Raw genomic sequence first — 21845 nt, forward strand, 5'->3', positions numbered from 1 at the left:
AACGAATACATCTCACACAATTAAGTAAACATCAATCTATTTCCACCGACTCTGTTCATCTCCCTCTTTTCAAACTTACACCGCCACCGCTTTCAATGACGTCTTTCAGTCATCAAAGTTTATTCAGTGTTAACAATTTAACTCAGAATTCAGTTTATATTCAGTCCTTTCATTTGAACTGCCATTTCAATATATTTAAAAAAGTCTGAACTTCTTCTAGAGCTTATATTATGTATATAAGATACTTGATATGTTTCTCTTTCTAATCATATTTTGTAGTTGACATTTAAAACAATTAATAAATCCACAAATTGAATGTAATATTATTCTGCAACTCAAAAGTCTTTATAGAACATAATTTGCTAATGAAAAAAAAAGCAAAAACTGCAGTTCCTCAAGTGTCCACTTGAGACTGACTGCACAAGTCAAGGAAGTCCCATTAGCATCCATATTAAAATGCACATCTTGACATCAGAAATAAACATGTTAAAAGCAAACATTTCCTTTTCTTTTAGTTCTTTAACCAGACAGTCTATGGCTTTAACCAGTGGCGGTTGTAGACCATTTTTACCGAGGCGGCCAAACTGGGGCCAGTTGTGCTGTCAGAGGGGAACATTAAACCCAGGTGAAAAATAGACAAAGATGATCACTTTAAAAATATATATAGTATGGCAAATAATAGTGCACATCATTAAATACCTCAACATTAAATACCATGATTTATATTTGTTTCAGTAACAGTATTTAATACTAGATTGTGAGTCCCGTTGTTCAGTCAAATACTGTGTATGTGTGAGGAGGGCTCTTCTTTCTGGAGGGGTGGCCACAGGGGGAGGGACCAAGCTCAGTGTTACAGGGGCACTGGCCCCTGTTGGCCCCTGCCTAGAACCGCCCATGGCTTTAACTCAGCTCCTTTATTAAAGGCTTAAAATTGTGTCATAGACAACTTCAGAGTCTGTGAAGCCTGGGATGATTTCCTTATTTGTATCATTTTGAGAGCAGACTTTTGAATGAAAAGCAGAGTGTGTCTTCCTGCTCTGACAGCACTACGGTGTATCAGACAATCAGATAGGCCTAACTGCCTCTGGGCTGCGTGCTTATCTCATGCATGGGCCTCATCCGAGCTCATGGAAATACTACGGCGCCCAGGAGGAGGCGGGACAAGGAACTGTGGAGGTAACGAGTAACGTGCATTGAACGACTGAGTCTATCCTTCAATCCCTTCGGAGACTGCTCGGGTTTTAAAATAGCCACGGAGGCAGCGCCGCCCTCTGCAGCTCCACGTCAAGCAGCGGCTCACTCAGGAAATTCAAACATCGAGCCTTCCACAACACAGACACACGCATCTTCCCTGAGCCAAGGTCACCCGAATCGGGCAGCGTGTACAGGAGCCCACACACACAACAGCACATCTCCATTCCCTCCGAAGGTAAAGTAACATTTTAATGCCTGCTTTCTAGCTGACGGCGCTGAAAGACGAGCCTCCGCTGCCGGTGATCAGGAGGATTAACGGGGGCTTTCGGCGTTCTTCGGGACGCCGCGGTATGCAGAGATGAGCATGTGCTGCAATGAATGAGAAATATAGAGAGAGAAAGGCGTAGGCAAGCGAGCATGTCCCTTTTTTTGGATGCTTCAATACATTTTGTGATGCGTTCAGGGGCTTTTGGAGAGAGATGGAAATCCTTGCCATGCGTAAAATGCATGAGAGGAAATGGTTCAGTGGAAAGAATCTTACTTACAAACAGACCAGAATGTGAACATTGTGTCTGCACTCTGAGCGCCCGGTTTAGTCCATGTAGGCCATGGGCTTTTAAACTGGCTTCATCCGGTCCCTATCCTTACATCAGCAGCATCATATGATAAGCCTGCAGTGCTGAGGAATCACTCTGCCGTCCCATCACTTCGTCAGCTCGAGTTTTTCCTGATGGAAGTCCAACTTGCGTTTTTTCCCCCCCCCCCACACACCGTTGGTCTATTTTCATCCAGAATATGAAGATGATTTTTTCCACACGCAGGTTTGGCACCAGATGAGGGCTTTTCACTCCTGGTCAGCTGGTGAGCTGTAAAAATAACTTCACATGTCACATTGTGCTGCTTCATTTGGAGCGTGTAATGCAGATTGGACAGTTCATTGTCGAGGCCTTGAACCAGAATGCAAACCAGAATTTTCATGCCAGATTTTCCCGATATAGAAGGGTGGGGGGGGATCTGCTTTTAATCACCTGTCTTGCAACTAGTTGCTATTCAAGAGCATTTTACCTTAACAGTAGCCACTATGGCCAACAGTTAACATTTTAGAGTTAGCAAATAGGTAATCGAGCCAGTTATGTCATTTAAACTTTGTTTTCTGATTCTCTTAGCTTTAGAAAAACTAGCTATAACAGACCAGGTAAGGCTGTGTCAGCAATTTTGATGTTAACATGAATTTGACAAACTGATTATTTCTTTTTATATTTAACCTTAAAGGATTAAATGGTGTATCCCTTCTCCCAAAAGTTTCACATGAGCCGTTTTCACACACACACACACACACACACACACACACACACACACACACACACACACACACTCCTAAAAATATCTAGATAATTTCAGGAGGACAACTCCGGAGATTCTCCTGACCTGGCTGTTCACACATATGTTCCTCACAGCGGGAGACTATCCCTGTCAGATGGGATGGGTGGGGCGGGGGGGGGGGGGGGGGGGTTCCTGAGGTAAGTATCAGACGAAGCAAAAAAGTCTGCTATACGATGCTATAATGAGAGTATTTGCCTTTATATCAATGCCACTGACAAACAGACGACGTAATGCAGCCGTTTAATTACGTGCATGGAGATCATAGTGGTCGCATACATACACTCTATAGCAGTCACAGTATATAAACGTCACTCCCTACTCCTCGATTGGCTTGAGGTGAATTCTCCGGAGAATATCCTGCTGCGTTCTCACATCTGCCCTCTCGGACTTGCAGCGGAAAAAAATACTAGGGGTCTGGCAGGAGAAACTTAGCTTAGCTTTAGCACTGAAAGAAGAAGAAAAAGCTATCCTGGCTCCAGGGACAGTAAAAACTAAAGGCCTACTGTATATAGAAAACACTTCCTTGTTACATAGCTCAGCTGATCACACACTGTGTCTCCATTGTTTAATGTGTACACAAACTAAAGAGTCATAATGATTGGCTAATTTATGGTTAAAGGAGGATGTACCAGACCACTTTGCTAGGCGCAGTCACTTCCTGGACCTAAGCTAACCTGCTGCTGGCAGTAGCTCATGTTTACTGTGCCAACATAGGAGTGGTATCAATCTTCACATCAAACTCATGCCATGGATAAAATCCTAAAGTGTCCTCCTTTAAAACGGGTCATCCAGTTTTCTTGAAGAGTATGATTTGAAGATTTATGACTATTGAAATATGACGATGCATTAGACTTTCCTGATACTTCTTTTTTTCTGCTTTCTGGCTAAAAGTTGGGTTTAAGTTTCTCTTGATGACCTACACTTCTCTTATCCTGCCCCTTGGCCAAAAGTCGATATGGATCAGATCTCTTCCTGGTTGGTTTTTGTTTTCTTTGCTTTTTAATTTAGATTCTCTTGTTGTTTTTATTTTAGTAGCCTGTTGTCCTGCATGCACATTCAGTTTGTAGGTAAGCTGAACATGCTTTGGTAGTCCACACAGTTTGTTTCCCTCAAAAGCAGTGACCTCGGATCATGTGGGGAGGAACAGTTTTTTGTAGGTATGGCTCAGGTTTCGAGATCAGGACCGCTTTCCATGTTCGCTGGGGGAAGTTTGTTATGGATACAAATGTGCTGCTTGAGAACAACATGACCTGATACAAAACAAGGCATTGTACTCCAAACTAAGAGTATAACCTAACAATTGCCTATAAAGAATTAAAAGAGACACGGTCCAATTCATTTTTAAAAGTTACATAATGCACTACAAACTGTGTGATACTTAGACGTTTGCTCTAGAAGAACAGCGCCCTCTTCCTGTTGTGTGAAGATATATTCAAAGAGATTTCCCTCCAAAACTCACTCCATTTGTAATGAGAATTTTTAACCTTTCTTTGACAGTTTAAAGTGACAAGGTAGACAGAAACAAGAAGCTCCGCATATCAACTGATTAGTAACAAGGAATATTAGAACAGCAAAGCAGGTAGAAAGTGTTTTAGAAGTACCGTCATTATTGTATAGTTTTTCCAGCAGTAAGAGCTAAGGAGTTGATCGTTCAAATGTAAAATGGAACTACCTATCAATACATTTAGATATATTTGGACATTAAGAAGTCAAAGCTGTGAGCTCTTTTTTAAAAGCAGTCAGAAGTGGCTGATTGGTGATTGACAGGGTTTTGATTGAGCGGGAACCCATGTCGATCAAATGCATCTGAAAGATGTCCAATCAAAAGCTGGAACAAAGAGGGAACAGATATCAGTGCCTCTGACCTTCACAAAGCATTTAGAGGAGTAGAGCAGAGTGAGCTCTGGATTGGATGTTGAATGTGGGTGTTGGCAGCCCACATGGAAACAGGGAAATAGAATGGCCTCCAAGCATGCTGTTGTGTCCACGTAAGTGTAGTGGTATGTAGGTGATGATTCATGATCTGTAAGGGACTTTAATTTTCCTTTGAACAATTGGTAGGTCATGATCCTAAGCTGCCAAGGATACATTAGCTTTTTCTGTGTACAGCAGAACTGAAGACCAGTTCCCCTTCAGGGACATTAAAGTGTATTGTATTGTATCGTAGTGTTTCACATTCTATAATGGTACTGTTAAGTATTGTTTCCTATTGTATCCCATAGTCTTGTACCAATCCTACAGTACCGCATCGCATTGTAAACACATCGATTCTGCATCTCTGCAGGTTGCGTCAGCAGAAGTTTCAAATCCAGTTTAAGTCGTTAAAAGTTTTTAATGGATGTTTAACAGACTACTTGAAAGTTTTTTAATCAACGTTTGTCCCCAGGAATTTGCAGGGAAGGCCTTCAAAGTACAGGGGCTTACAATTGAGTAGAAAGGGTATTATAGTCTTAGTATATTTTATGGGAAGACCCCCTGCCCGGTGGCCTTTCTGAACAGAGACCATGCTTTCAGAGGGACCCATTGTTTCTGTGGTATTTCTCCTGTTTGTTGGTACTGGAGACCAAGGGAAGGTGTGTTTACTGGATCACAGCAGTGTGATTAGATGTCAAGTTGATAACTGGAATGTATTGTTCGGTTACCATTTTGAGAGTTGCTTAATGGGTTAATGATAAACCACTCACAAGACAAAGTGAGTAGTGTGACTGGAAGGTTACCCTAGAGCTAATCTCAGGTTGCCATAACTTTAAGTCCCACAAGACCTGTAGTGTTGGGTGGGGGCATGGGTGGTGGGGGGAGGGGGGAGGGCAAGGGGTAGTCAGGTTCATGCTGGCAGTCACTGACTGTAGAGGTCAAGTTTCCCTTTGAAGAGTGTGACAGGACTTAAAGCCTCTTTTTATCAGACATACATTAAACTGGAGCTATTGAATGTGTATGCTGTTCAAGGTCTCAACACATATTACATTTTAGAACCGGATCCTGTATTTGCAAAGATATATTTTTTTATCTTACACAGGTTAAATAGGAATGTCTGCGTGCCCTCTAACTCTGATTGAGTTGTGTTTTCATCCAAGCACCTGTCAATCAGCTTACCTTCCTCTGTCCTTCATTAATGGTCACGTCCAACACGGGGGCTACACAAAAGCCCACATTAAGAAACCATTCAGAAGTGATCACTGCATGACCTTTTGACTTCTCGTGAAACAAGGAAAAAGACCAAGGTACCTTGGCAAATGAGAAGTGAAAAGAAAGCTTGAATTAGTGAGGCAAAAGGAAGGGACAAATTATTCGTCCCTGGTCATCCAATGGTTCTTTTGTCCGTCTTTATGTTCTGCTTTAATGGCCTCTAAAGACTGGATCCAGAAAGTCTAACTGTATTTGATTTTAGTGACGTTCCTAGGCGACTCATTTCTAAGTCGATTAAACTCAAGTTTGAATGAAGTTTTATCTGCTAGACTAAATGTAATAAAACAGGGAGGAGGGAGGAAGGGGGGTGGACAAAAACTTAATCTATTATGTCACATTTTTTATTTGTAATATATGATCATGAAAGATGTTGCAAAGGATTTACAGTTATCATCATACAACAGAGACTAAATTAATAACTGAAGCCTCAGAAGATTTAAAGTAAGCTTACTTTCAATTATCTGTTCTTAGTTAGTTTCCCTTAGTCAAAGGAATGAACAGATATTATATGTAGATCTAATGCACTCTATGACTCTATAATGATAAAGTGATATTACAGTAACTTACACTTTAAACAGACTGCTATTTTTTTTCCTTCCTGCATTTGTGGCTGCTAGGTCTAGATTAGCCAGACTCAGTCATGATGGTGATAGGTTATATGAAGCTAACTCAGGCCATCGTTATGTGACGCCAGAGTGGCGTCAGCCATCTGTTCCTGCCTGAGGCTCATCAGCAGCAGCCGCCATGCTGGAAATCCTGTCTCAGTCTAACTTTCAGTCAACCTAACGACAGGCTGAGAGCTGGAGCTGAGGCGGGTTTTAGGCCTTATGATGAACCATTACATCATGTCAGCTACGCGCCTAACTATGGATAAATAAAAAAAACGAGCCCCCCCATACAGTTTATGTCAATGATGACAATAACTACTCAGACCTATTTTGATTTTGTACCAGGCTGTAAACATGTCAAATTATGCTGTAAAAACTGGCTTGTTTTGGCTGTGGAGTGGATGTGACTTCCGGGGCTCCTGGAGCCAGCCTCAAGCTGACACCCAACAAACAGCAGGATTTTGCACTTCTACATTGGCTTTATTTTTCAAGACCAGAGCTTTACAGCTTGTATGTGAACATGCTCATAGGGTTAACTTAGCCTAACAGGTTAATTGACCAGCTTCTCGTGACCACTTAGTGTGATCTCCTTTGTCAGGCCCCTGGCTGTTTCCAGCTCAGATGTCAACATTGGATTGAGGCTCCAGAAAAAGAAACATTGCAAACGTTAAACCAAAATCTAGATTACAAATGACTTGTAACTCTCTGTGTGAGTAGAATTCTAGTTATCTCCATCCTATTGCCATACAAGAGAGTGATACACACACTACTTAGTGTTGCATACTGTAATTTCGGTACTTTTTATCCAAAGCGGTTCGGTACTAGAATGTCCAGACGTTTGGTACTTTTTCAAATGGAACTCTGTTAAGTGTGTAAGTGACAGCGAAAGGATGAACCAGACTGAGAGAATTCCAAATCATTATCTGTATAGATAGTTGGCAGTAAAGGAAAGGCAGTCAAGATAGACTGTCAATGGTCAAGTAGACATGCTGCAGTTAGTCATTTATGTTTATGCAGCGTGAGCCTCAGCCATGATCAAGCCTCAGCATGTCCACTACCGACAACAACACAACAGCGAGTCATCTTCTGTGGGAAAACACCTACGCATCTTGTTGAAGTCTCCTGTCTGGACTACTTTGCCTGCAGAGCAGATGGTGAACCTTGTGACCTGTATGCTAAAGGTGCTACACAACAGTGTCGTAGCAACTACACTTCAAACCTCACCAAGCAGCTCAAAGACAGACACTCAGATCTCTCTTTGAGGTACAAAACACCACAGGCTAGCATGTAAGCTAGCTGGCTAGTAGGATGGTGATTAACTACTAAATTATGTTATGTAATAACATTAGCATGACAGTATCCCCCCTAAACTCGTTACCAGTATCGAAGTCAAAATCTTGGAATCTTGAAACTACTCCTCCCTCCCCTGAAATGTAACACTGGGGTCTCAGCTTGGCTGTTATTGTGAATTAAACATGAGATGCCTAGCCTGTCCAAAGAATGCAGTCTTTTTAGGCTTTCTGCCAGGGTACTAAGTAATGTCCTTGGAGGACATAAAGACGCGCACTCCCATCCACACACACATCTACACACAGTTGCGCTCTTGCTTTCCAGTACTATGTAGCCCAATCTGATGAACTTTTTCCAGTTGGATGATTTGATTAGAGAAACACTATTTTGGTTCATGGACTCCCGCCTTCTCCATGGTGCTCAGCCTTGTTGTTTCAGTGAGCTCACCAAGGTGAAGGAGAAATGGACATCTAAAGTACACACAGGGAACACTGGACCAAACAATACACAAGGATAATGTTACTGTGTATTTGTCTCCATGGTTTAAGTCTTTTTTTTTTTTAAACTGTGGCTCTTTTTAACCAATGAGTCTTCCCGCCTTCTGAAAAGCTTTGATTTGATGCTGTTCTTTGTTCAGGGAACTACTCTGGCCTGAAAAGCTTTTGAGCACATGACTTGTATTCTAGCTGCTTCAGTGTATGTTGGACATTTGAGGGTTACGGTTGATTTATTAATTACTATACTACTATCCTATATGGTAGCATTTTGGCTGTAGTTAATTGGACTACTGTCCTTGTTCCGTCGTAGAAGCACCAGGGGTATCCGAAATAAGATTAGCATGTTAGCATTGTCATTGTGAGCAGCATGTTAGCATCAAGCTCAAAGTACCTCTCTTGTTAAACCATAGTAGCACAGAGCTGACCTGCTGCATACTTTAAGTAAGGTTACCATCTGTAGCTGGCATGCATCTGGAGGGGATCATGCTCACGGTGATTAGTTTAAGTGCATTATTGTTTGTATCTTGAAACGGCAGCCAATGACTAATTCAGACGTACCCATTAGCCTAATATGTTTAGCGCACTTTTAAACCTGTATGCAAAAATGATTTACGGTCACTGCTGTTTTATTGACTGTTTAATTGGGTCATTGACTGCTGAACCCCTTGGTCCTCTTACCTGATTGGTTGGAGCCCCAGGTTGTAAGTTTTGGAATCTTGTTTCTTTACCACCAGGGACATACAGTATGATCATGTAAGTGAAGATTCTGAACTAGACTGTGGAGGGAACAAGCACTACCTGAAGTGGAAACAGACTTTGACACTTTCTTCATTACATTGAGGACAAATGTGAAGACCACATAAACAGGGATGTTTTCAATTTTTAGTAGTACCTTATCTCATTGGATCATAACTTTAAAATGCATCCTGTAAAAGGCAGTAATTGATCTTCAGATGCTAAAGTCAAGGCCAAACGACTCTGGTTACACTTCATATTGTCGCTTCTTTTTTCTGCTTTTCTCATACAGCCTGTCCTGCACTCCCTTTCCCCTCTTCTTTCTGGCCCCAAACACACATTAAAAAGATATGCCTTCTTCTAGTGCACTTCTAGTTCAATTGGGATTGAAGGTGTTTCTGAAACGCATCTGAAGCAACAGATGTGCTATCTTTTAAATCAATACAGCTACACATGTAGCATACTGGATCATATTTAACAAACTATTTAATAATCTGTTTTCGATGCACGTAAAGTGATTCGTGTTGGGCATTCAGCTCAATCAATATACTGCTAACCTATAGTCAGTGTATAGTGCCTGTCCACAGCCTGTGTTGCAAAGACAGGGCTCTGAAGCTGCTGCTTCTGCTTTTCTAAATGTGTGGATTTTCAGCAGGAAGCAGGCTGTATAGACACTGTTTAAGATAGGAAATCAGAGTCAAACTTAAGATCTTAATCAGGTATAAAGATGAAAATGGTAGAAAGTGATGCACCAAATACCCACCAGCCCTGTTTAGGGGTGAAACAAGGGGGGGCTGGCATGCTGATTTTCTTTTGGAGTAGAAGAAATGGTAAATTAAGTTTCTTATTACTGGATACCTCAACCACTTTTTTGCTGTTCGGTGATGATTTGAACCAAATCTTTTAAAGTGATAGTACACCATTTAATCAGTATGATGTGGCTCCCAGCAAACCAAATGGTTATTGTTAAAAAACCACATTGATATTTTCAGAGCTGGCTGTGAACGTGGTCTGTCAGCTGCTCTTTCAGTTAGTGGTGTCAGGTTGAAGGACGGCGCAGAGAACGCACATGATGAGTATCTGGCTCTCTAGAGCACTAGGAAGTGTTCACATTGTCATAACTAAACGGGGACGTTGGTTTGTTTGACTTCCTCTGTGGTTAAATGGATGATCATAAAGCAAATCCACCAAGCTTGACTACATTTTCTGCTTTTTCTGTCTCTTTTGCTGCGTTTTTTATGTTTCCTCAGTTTGGAGATTCATATTCAAGCGCATCAATTTAAGCCGCTTATGAGTCCTGAAGCGCGATCGTGCTTTGTCATCATGTTCAATCAATCAAAACCAGGATCTACATTGAGTGCTGTTGCGGACAGCCGCTAATCTGATTAGCATGGATTAGACTCCCTGTATGGAACTCTATAAAAAAAAAAGGCATAATCTCCAGCTTTGATTAGAGAGTCAATATGAGGGGTACAAATGAAGATTATTTTTCCATTCACCAAGCTGGTTCTGTGTTATAGATATTTTCTAAGTTTTAAGTTCAACACTTAAAGCCAGATGAATCACCGAAACCAATGTTCCAATGCCAAAACGCCTTTAATGTAAGGGTAACCACCATCACACAGGAAGTAACAAAATCCCACCACCAGGGGGCTCTCAATATATTGACAAGGCTGGTGGGGAATCATGGGAGTGATTCTCTCTGCTACTCCATCCCCCACCTCCGATGAAAACGAACTTTCGAGTTGACCGTATGACGAAACAGACCCAAGGAAGAAAATGTGTTTACCAACGAGCTAAGAGCTAATGTCATCATTTATAATTTACATAACATTTTTATCACAGCAGCACAACTTTCAGTAGCAGTTCCCTCTTCCATTGGTAGAGCTCTTTGATGTAACATCCGATGTTTCCACGGCAACGAAAAATGTCATGTCTGTCATGGCGGCTATGTTATGGCAGCCGCCACGACAAGACACATCCCGTTACAACTATAAAATTACGAAATTCTCTAGCTATGATAATAGTTGGAAGAGTAAGCGTTTGCTAACGAATGTATTTTACAATTAAGTTCTGATGCACTGATGTATCAGCTGTTATCAGCCATTATGACAAACATCGGCCCATCGGCAACTAACCTGGCAGGCACTGATGTCAGTAGCCATTGTATCTGTGTTGTGTTGGATCAATTTAATGCTGACAAGCTAGTATACCTTAATATTCAAAGAAATATTTTTTGATTGGGCAGAAGGAGTCAATGTGGGAGTCTTACACCATCTCAGGGAAAGATCGACAGTTTTTTTTCTGTAAGACATGCCGTTCCGTTAATATTACAAGAAGAGGAGACTTCTAGCCACAATTTAAATACTGTACATCAAATCAAATCTCAATTAAAAAAAAACAAGCACAAGGAATTATGGATGTATGAAAAAAAAGTTTTTGGGTATCAGCAATCGGTTAACTTCTTTTAAGAATCAGTATTGCCACTATTTTCACAGTCTGTGCAACCCTCTTTAGAAAAGTTGTTAAACAAACAACAAATGTCTTGAATATGGAGTATCATGAAAAGTTTTTATTTTCTGTAGTATTCCATAATTTACAGTTTTGAATAAATACATGTAGAGGCTGCAACCACAACTATCAGATTGAGTACTTTCCATATGCAAATAGAAATACACATTCATGTTCATAAGGCCAGCAGCTTGTCCTTTTTCTCCACATTACTTCAGACAACACAGACTCTTCAGTGACTCAGCGAGTTATGACTTTTAAATAAAGAAATGTGTTTTTAGCACTGCAGTGAGTCATCCAACTTACTGCTTCCTGTTGACACTCACAGTAGAACTCGCTGTGTGTGAAACTTGTCAACACCGCAACCCGATCAGGCGAGAGCCACAACAAGGGACCAGAGGGACGTTATTTATTGATGTCGGTAGCTGATGTTCACGGGTCATTTACAGACACTCTGAAGACTGGAGTGCCCATTTCCCTCCTGACGCCTTGATGCTCGTTAATGAAGCTTGCTGCTTTACAATATAGACTTCTACGGTGGCTGGGAAGTGCAAATCAAAATTACAAAGTGTGACATTTTTTTTGCAAAACTTGAGACAAATTTACATTTTGGAAAACAAATTGAACCAAAAAAACTTTTACCAGTCCCCAAACAAATGTACAATAGGCAGAATCATGCAGGTAAGGTAATGTACACAATGCAGGAAGTGACTGAGTGAGTGGTTGAATATTTGGTTTTGGCCAACTGTCTGCGTTATGTGTGTTACACAGAGTTTATGGTGATTGAATGATGTGTTGTGGAACCCACCCGAGTTAAGGAGCAGTCTCTTGTCAAAGCCAACTATTTGACCACTCACTTCCAGATCAATTCTGGCATTTGGTACATTCCCGTTCTGTCATTTGTAAATTAGTTTCGGGACTGGTAAAAGTTTTCTGTTGAATGTAAATTTGTCTCAGCGCTCGTAAAAGTGTTTCACAGCTTGTAAATTTGTTTTCTAAAATGTATATCTCTTCTGTCCTCTGTTGAATGTTTTACTTTTGTAATTTTGTTTTATGAAATGTAAAAATGTTTTCCAAAATGTAAATTTGTCTCAAGCTTTGTAAAAGTCTTTCACACTTTATAATTTTGGTTTGAACTTCCCAGCCACCGTAGCCTTCTGCTAACATGAACATGTTGTTTTCTTATTGATCAGCAACAGAATTAAAACATCTCTGTAGCACCATCTTTTTGCCAACAAGATTTTCCACATGATGCCATTGCTGCCACAGAGATGCTCTCAGGTTGATGCGAAATGCAATGTTGAATCACAGATGCGAATATATCATTGAGCCTTTATGTCAAATGTCTAGTTGAAGCAGCAAATTGCCTGGACATGCATATAAAAAATGTTTTTCCCAAGATGTTAGAGAAGATTTATTTGCACCATTTAGGACATGAAGTCACAACCTTGAATGCAAAGGCAATCATTCCACGATGAAACGAGAGACACAGGTTTGGTTTTAGACCAGATTTACAAGGCTTGTGCTCCCAGAGTTCAGTGCAAACTAGTGTCCAATATTGATTAATAAAAAACTAAACAAATATAATAACATGAACTTCATCTCTAGACAATTAAAAAACATGGTTTGTAATTTGTTTGTTTGTTTTACAAGAAGCCTCCTTTAGTGCAAGCTGATACCTTAAAGGCACAATATGTAGATTCCGCCACCAGGGGGCTCTCAATCAATACAATAACAAAAGATGACGTTAAGGGGAATCATGGGAGTTCTCTCTGCTACTCCACCCCCTATCCCCGTTGAAATCGAACTCCATGTTGACCGTAGTGGAGATGAACGGGCGAAACAGACCTGAGGAAGAGAATATGTTTACCGACGATGAATCAAAGTATAATTTAGCAATTCTCGCATTGAATAATAATACTTGTGCATTTATAAAACTACATCCACCATGACATCTTTTACTTTTTTCATGAGGACTGAGGAAAGAGAGAAATGTGTAGTATCTTCTAAGCAAGTAAGTTAAATGTTTTGTTGCAGACAAGAACTGTCCAGAGAACAGTTTAAAGAGATAAATCACATGGGGAAAATATGTATGGCTGCAGGTAATACTGCCGAGGTAAATTGTTTAGCATGACTCGTGTACTGCCATGGGCAAGATGTTATCTGTGGGAGTGCTACGCTGACAGAAGAGTTAGTCAATTTGCATAATATACTGTACAGCTGTGACAGAGTGCAGGTTTCTGCCTGCCCAGCTGACCATTCACTGCATGAGTTCAGCTAACTTGTTGGAACCTTAGATTCATCTTGTGTGTGGCTCTTTTTCTCTTCATGTGTTTGATGGCAGGAGGAGATGATTTGAACCCATATACATACGTTGAAGCTGTAAAACATCCATCACCATCCACCATTGTGTCTAATTTGAAACTTCCAAAATGGTTATATAAATATATATATATATATTTTAAAAACACTGTTACAGTGAATGGAAAAATAGATGCTGCATTTGCATGGACAGGAACTTCTTTTTCACACCCTAGTAAAGATCAGGAAAAAGCTTCTCTCAAATGTCCATAATGCATCAAAGTCCACCTCATAAAGGGAATTTTAAGACTTCAGACAGTTACCTCCATGGCTTAAAAAACATTTGGAAAGATGTTAGCGTTCCTTTAGACACGAGATAAAGTTCGCATTTATCCCCATCCAACCAAGAGGCAAGCTCAAGTTTGAAAAAGTGTAGTGTTAGTTCAGGCCATGGAGTCACGCTCTACTATAATGACAGCTGATCCCATGAAATCCTAATCAGCTGACGGCCAGCTGATTTGCTTCAAAGCATCCTATTGGCTAATAGTACTTATGCTGCCTGATTTCAGCTGTGCTACTCTTTGCTACTCCCTCTACATGCTGCATTTGCAACCACCAGGGGGAGGGGGAGGGGTTACTGCCCTTTGTGATGTCACAAAGGGAAAATATCCAAACGACGTGTTTGAGCACACATTTTCTGAAAACTGGAGCAGGCAGAAGACAGAGATGATGGAGTTTTCTGCCAGATGCTTTATCTGTACTTTGGTTGAACAAGATTCCAGCAGGTAAACATTATAGCTGCTGCATTTGAGCTTCCCATCCTGAATGTGACATCAGAGAAATATGGCGGCCGTCATGTTAGGGACTGGTAGGCCTAGGCTAAAGCTGAGACAGCTACACATGCTTGGTCTGTAAATGGGTACTATGTACCAATTCATAATTTTAGTGGCCAGACTTTGATTATACATGAAGGTACAGAATGGTGGAAAAAATCTAGAAAAGTTGTCTTCTTCTTCCCCCCCATATATTTACATAACCATGTGGCAGTGCCTTTCATATATCTGCTAGCTCTTGCAATCACTGTTAGCGACAATTTCCCAACCATATAGCTTCGCTAATCTGAGATAATTACACACTTGTTGATTGTAAACAGTGATTATGATTCTTCCGCTGGTTCTTCATACGTGTGAAACAAAAATTCTGAGCTTATAAAACAAACACAAATTATTCCAGGCTGATTAGAAAATTGAATGCTAATGATGTTAGCCAGAGCTAACAGACAATGACTGCCCTTTGATGCGTATACAAAAAAGAAAGTGTTTATATGTGTGTGTGTGTGTGTGTGTGTGTGTGTGCATGTGCCATGTGTGTGTTTCTCCAATTCGGTTAGCTTGTAATCAACAAAGTGGAGTGCTGGCAATTGCTGCTCTTGGTTTTATACATGTAATAAGGGCATGTTTGCTTTGTACACAGCAGCGCCTGGTTATAAACTGTGTCTACTTTTTCACCAGTTGACAGCCTCTTCCCTTTTCCATTGCTGTATGAGGGCTGAGGGCGGGCGGGCTCAAGGTGAATAGTGGGCGGGGCTGTTCTGCTCTATCAGGTAGCGGATATGGCTAATTGAGAGAGTGTGTGTGTGTGTGTGTGTGTGTGTGTGTGTGTGTGTGTGTGTGTGTGTGTGTGTGTGTGTGTGTGTGTGTGTGTGTGTGTGTGTGTGTGTGTGTGTGTGTGTGTGTGTGTGTGTGTGTGTGTGTGTGTGTGTGTGTGTGTGTGTGTGTGTGTGTGTGTGTGTGTGTGTGTGTGTGTGTGTGTGTGTGTGTGTGTGAGTTTGCACGTCTTCTCCAGGATACAGACCTCTTGTATGTCCTTCTCTCTAACATATCAGGTGACTGCTGGCAGGTGTTCATGTAAATGACTGAAAGGACGAAGCTTTTGACCTCTTTTATAATCCCAAAGCTGCAGTGTACTGTCAATAGGAGCTGCTGATGAGGATCTGATTCATATTCATATTGCCAGTAATGATCTGTGACATTTTCCTATAAACAAACCTGCCCAGGCTCTGGTTAATTTACCTCTGTAGCCCTTTCAGATTCTAAAGCCTAAATCAATTATTTATGATTTCCCTTCTTTTCTGTCGTTGCAGTGAAAAGTCAGTTTTGAGGTGGGCCAGCGATGCCGCCCCCTGCCACAGGTCCCGCCCCCGTGGCCCCACCAGACGGCGGTTGGGGTTGGCCTGTGGTGTTAGCGTCTTTCATCTCCATAGGCTTCTCCTACGCCTTCCCCAAGGCCATCACGGTCTTCTTCAAGGACATCCAGGTCATCTTTGGAGCCTCCTACAGCGAGATCGCATGGATCTCCTCCATCATGCTTGCGGTCATGTATGCTGCAGGTGAGTGGTTGCTCTTTTCCTTTTGGAGTCACACTGAAATATGAGATATTTTTACATCTGTCACAGAAAACCTTCATTGTAACTAAACAGAAGTGTTGTGCGTAACAGTGGCCAGCTGCTATACATTTCTTTAAGGTACAGGTGCTGTAGAATCAAATTGTGCACTTATGACTAGGACAATTCTAACTTTTAATCTAAGTGCATAAAGGACGACTTTTTCATTATCTAACAAGTCCACTTATTGTCAGCTGTCGAATCACTCGTCTGTGTATCTGAGTATGTGAAGCTTGAACTGTTTAATTCTTCCGTGGATGTAAAACCATGACATCAATGTGTATGCATGAAAGTATAAAGGGGGTGTAACAGCAGAGCTTATTTTCAGTCCTGTGCAGAATCTGTGTTTTAAAATAAAATGCTTAAGTCTTTTGTATTGATAGTGGATACGCAACTGTGATGTCACCAATTGGTGTGAAGACAGGCATTTTAATAACAAAGCTAAGCAAGCTATTTTACAGAAAACGACATTTGCAAATTTATTCCCATAGTTTATGCCATGTTTACATTGCAAATCTGGATCCAAATGTTGCAAATTTGTTCCCACGGCAATTCCCACAAGTGCAATTTTTGGCTCTGATTTTGTGATTCAAATCCGTGCGCACAGTTTATTAAACCATGCGCACAGTTTGCAATTACTGTGACCCCAATCTGTGGGCACAGATTTGTTAACCATGTGAAAAGATTTACAAATGGCTTTTTATTTATTTTTTACCTGAGCCTTGAGAGGCTCGGTAAGTTTGTACTTCAATGAGAAGCAAACAAGCTGGAATTCCATGCTTCCTATCCTCCAAACAAACACCAATGATATATACAAAGGGATTCCTTAGAAAGAAATATACTTCTTTCAATTTTTTTTTTTTCTAATCTTTGGTCCGTTGAAGCTCATAGGTCGCCTGTGTTTATTTCAGTTTGAGATATAGTTGGGTAGAGACTGAGGCAGGCTGTGTCATCAGATCATGACCTGGATTTAGAAACCACAGCAGCACAGGATGCAGGAATCAAATGCTGGGCTTCAGACGACCAGAAAACCCCCTGTAATCTCCCAGGATGATAAAACAAACAAAGGAGAAGTAATCGGAGTATCAAAAACAAACATATAATCTGAATGTTGACTTAGTAAATAAATCATTTCCCAAAGACGGGGAAACAGTTGACCAAGAGCTTTTGGAACCAGGGCAAGATAAATAAGTAGAATTGAAGAGGAGCAAACATCCTTCATTTTTTGAAATACTGGCAATATTTCAATGTTTTTCTTAACCTTTAAGGGTCAGCGTAAGTTTCCAGCAGGTCGTTTTCTCCCTATTTAGCTGATCACCTGCTGTATTTCCTGCTCTGGCTTCAGCCCTGCAGTCTTCTGCTTGGCACTGCCACTGCTGCCATCTGTCCAAGCTGTAATCCTCCTGTCACTCGATCTACTGCTGCAGTCACCATCTGTACCGGCCAACAGCAGGCCTGAAAAGCTCATTCACTATATTACATAGTGATGCTTCCACTAATGGCTGTAGTAGTGTTACATTCAAAGAAATTCACCAGGAGTGAGCGGGCGGGAACGATACAGTTAAAATCATGCAACTACTGTGCAAGCGTTTGCAATCTTTGTGAAGCTGCTTAATATTCTTATTGTACTTTATTAAACCTGAGGGGAAATTCTGGCACCTCTCCAGCTACCAGACCAACATGCATGCTGTGGTCCGCATCAGGACTGGAACTGGAGACCCTCAGTTACCAACCCAAGTCCGTACAGACTGAGCTACTGCCAATGCTGAAATGTCCATGATTAAGTTTTTAAAACTGAATTCAGATCAAAATCAAAATTCTCAAAATGCTAAAAATGGTTCTTTTCTTATTTATCATACAATTATACCAGGGCTTCAATCTAAATGAAAACGGCTAAAAGGACGGTAAAAAACTTAAATGTTTGACCCAAGATGGATATTTCTTTTGACTCATCAACTGAGCTGTCGAGGATTTCTTTTTAGAAGGAAATGAGACATTTAAAGACACTGCGGAGGCTTTTCCACGGTGCGCCTGATTGGACTAAATAGCATGAGATTAATTTAATAAAAATAAAAAAAACAAATGTATTAATTTCAGACCTTAATTAATTCTGTAAAACATGGATTTTATAAAACTGCTTGTTAGTCAAATTGAGATAAAGTAATGTGGCAACAACATGCAGTAAAGGGTTAATGCAGACAGTCCTAACTTATACGCAAAGTTAAACTTTATTATCAACATTTTAACTTTTTTCCTTAAAGTGTACTCTATACATGTACTTTTTTAAAATACCTGACACAAATACTGAATCTTTTACTTAAGTATCAATTATTTTACTTTATTCTCAAAATGTATATAAAAATCAAACACATCACATGTTCTTGATCTTAAGCCCGGCTCTAATCATTTTCAATTGGGTACACTGTAAAAAATGTTTTTCCTAAAAACCTCTAGTGAATGAATTGATTAGATGCCGCCATGCTGAGTCTCTCTGACTGTATCCTGTTGTGGCTTTCTAAAGCTTCCTTTTAACTGCTGACACCACAGAGTTTTTTCCTGCCTGAGCTGTAACTGTCAGCAGGAAGAACAACTTTAGTCTACTTCCTCTTTCATGCTCTCTATATGAAGGAAACTTCAGGGATAGAACATTTGAATCTTATACAGCAATTTAAGGTCCTGGTTAGCATAAATAATGTGGTCTTAAGGACGTCTAATGAACTGGTGGCATTAGTCATTAAAAGTCATGGGTGAGTACAGTTGAATACAAGTCACTACCTAATGTACAAAATCACAAATGACACTATTACATGAACAGATAGAGCCTTAAGACGAGTAAGTCCTGATGTTATTACCCTCAGATTTCACAGCTGCACTTGAGGGCTTTTGCAAAAGGACCAACTAAAATTATTGTTTTCCTTTGTTGTGAAATGGGCTTTGAGGTGTCTTCACTGGTTTTACATTTTTGTGGTTAATTCTGAACTTGCCAGAGATGGGTGCGGCTCCGCTGGGCATGTTTGACCTGCAACCAAACTAAGTACCTTCTTATAAAATCTGAACCGTGCATAATCAACATATTAGCCTGAATATGTCAGACAGTTGTATTTTTACCCCCTACTTTTTTTTGGTGTAGACATGAAAACAGGAAACGACCACCCAGCCACTTCTTTGGCCCTGGCTTGGTTGGAAGAGGTGTGTACAAGATGTAACCGTTCTCGGAGCCTTGGCATTGTATTGGTGTCCCGGTCTTTGCCCCAGTGCTGAAAGGCAACATGAATTCAAAGTGCTCCACATACACATACAGTCAGACATGCGCACACATAAACACACAGCGCTGCGCTCCTCCGCTGGCTCTGCTGAAACAGTCTCGCCTCTGTCTCCCCTCAGTTAAAGACGGTACAGAGCTGGGATGGCTTTGTCCAACCATTACAACGTTCAGATTGTAGGCGAAACATCACGGGGGCGTAAATATCGCGGCTTGAGACGGCGGTCTGAATAAGGCCGCCTGACTACCACTTTGGTAATGTTGAAAACAAGCAAAACAAAGAGGATACAACTGTAGAAGATCTTGCTGTTGCATCTACTAAGTCTTCTGCTTTAGGAGCTGGAGAAAGTGTTTTGACCGCCCTCTGAGACATCGTTATGATTGAGAGCACATTAACGTTGTACACACGTCGGCCACATCACAGAATGTTTCTAATTAACAACTGATACCTCAGCAGTGGCTGTATGTCATTATCACGTGGAGACGCCCTCCATGAGCAGTTACTAAGAGAGCCGCTCTTGTTTCTCATTCATTCATATTGATCGCACTCTCAGCATCTATTCATTAAACATCTGCTCTCTTGTTCTGCCTCTTACGCTGATGAAGCAATCACTGTTTGCATGTTTAACACCTTTTCAATTCCCCGCTCTGCAGTGACTCTCTGCATGTGTGTGTGTGTGTGTGTTTACACAGCTCGTGTGTTACTGTGAGGCTGCCTGGAAATGAAAAACAGACTCGAATTAATACGAATCTGAACAGTCAAATGTATAAAATGACATTATTACTTCTGTGCAGATCTTGAGAGCACAATCTGCGAACAATGAAAATAACTCCACTTTTTTTTTTTTTATGCATTATGTGTAAAAAAAAAACTAAAACGTTCACCAAATGTCCAAATTTAAAGCAAGAGTGCGACTTTTTGATCCAGTAGTGTGTCGCCCTTGAGCATCAGCATTTAACCAAAACAAAGTGCTGTTTGGCCACACCTCCTCCATACTGAAGCCTCTGCTCTCCTCCAGCGACACACCTCCAACCCCCCTCCTCTCTTGATTCCAGGAAGGAGATATCAAATAGAACACACCAACATTTGCCTGTGGCCTGCATTGTTGCGTTAGCAGGCTCGCACATTTTAGTAAGCTAGTAGCGTCGCATTACATCGAAATTGACGTGGAATGATCTTGCTTTAAAAAATCTCTAAAATCATTAGTCCTAGCCCTACACACCTAAACAGCAGGTTAAAGGTGGAGAAATGGACAAGGATTCAGAATTCAGATTTTCAAGAGCCAACTGCCTCAACCTACTTTTTATGTGACAAACCTGTCCGTACAAGACCATGACAAGTCATTCAGTTAGTTGCATTATCCTTATAAGCCATAATTATTCACTGATGTGAACTGGAAACCTCACCCTGAAGTGTTTGCATAAAGGAGGTGATGCCTCTGAGCAGGTTCAGGCGGACAACTCGAGCGTCACTAGTTTCACACTTGACGTGCGTTGTTATCCGTGATCACCTGACAACACCTCCTTTCCAATTGGCGCCCTTTTAAATCCGCAAGATTTTCAATCTCCGTCTCCTCTGCTCTTTCATTGCCTGCTCTGATCTGCACCCGTGCTGCACTCTCGTTCAGCCCCCTCACCAACCCCAAGCATTCACCTGTAGGCTCCCACCCTCCGAGGGGTTCAAGATATCATCCCATCACTTGTCAAAATTCTGCATGTAAAATAAAAAAGTACAAGGCGTGATCAGGTCGGAGCCTAGACGGCAAACACAAACTATGTTCTGCTCCTTCAATAAATATTTACACTAATGCAAACGTCAGTTGTCTGACTGAACTGTTCCTTGGCCAATCATCTGGCACATTTCAATTAATGCACAACCGATCTTTTTTGCAGATGTTAGATATTCATAGATCAAAGCCTGAACACCTGAGATGCGAGTGAATCACAGGATGGCCTTGTTTCATGTAGCCCATACAGTGCAATCCTTAATAGCATTACATCAGGCAGCTGTGACAAGACACATCCCTCATCCTCCTCAGCACAGTCAGCGTCGCTCTCTGATGATGTCATTAAGCTCCAGGCTGTTTGTGTGTGTCTGCGGCGGATCAGTGTTGCTAATCCAGATACAAAGAGAGAGAGAGAGAGAGGGACTTGACCTTGGGGCGTGGACATATAGTACACACCGGTGTGTCATGCACTGCACAGCCAAGTAGATAATAAATAAACAGAAGAGCTATAGTGTTTTTATCATGAGGCCATTAAGAAATTGGCAACTTCTATTTCAGTTGTGGGAATTTGTTTACAAGGAAAACAATCTTTGTTTTAATAGAGTACCAGGTAATGTTTGTTTATATTTCTGCTCTGAAGACCTTGTAAATCCAGGCCTTTTAATAGATCAAATGTGTCCCAGAAGAACAGTTTCTTAAAAGGGAAAA

At 41.0% G+C, this 21845-nt stretch overlaps 1 protein-coding gene across 1 annotated transcript in view; it reads left to right on the plus strand.

Annotated features, from left to right (window-relative positions):
* The first annotated feature begins 703 nt into the window (after nt 1-703).
* Nucleotides 704-21845, plus strand: part of LOC109984561 (monocarboxylate transporter 2) — a 32185-nt gene continuing 11043 nt past the window's right edge. The window contains exons 1-2 of the mRNA XM_020634772.3: nt 704-1429; nt 15849-16094. Of these exons, the coding sequence (XP_020490428.1) occupies nt 15878-16094 (217 nt within the window). The 5' untranslated portion in view covers nt 704-1429; nt 15849-15877. The remainder of the gene's footprint in view (nt 1430-15848; nt 16095-21845) is intronic.

Source organism: Labrus bergylta, chromosome 23 (genome assembly GCF_963930695.1).
Source record: "Labrus bergylta chromosome 23, fLabBer1.1, whole genome shotgun sequence".
Classification (NCBI taxonomy): domain Eukaryota; kingdom Metazoa; phylum Chordata; class Actinopteri; order Labriformes; family Labridae; genus Labrus; species Labrus bergylta.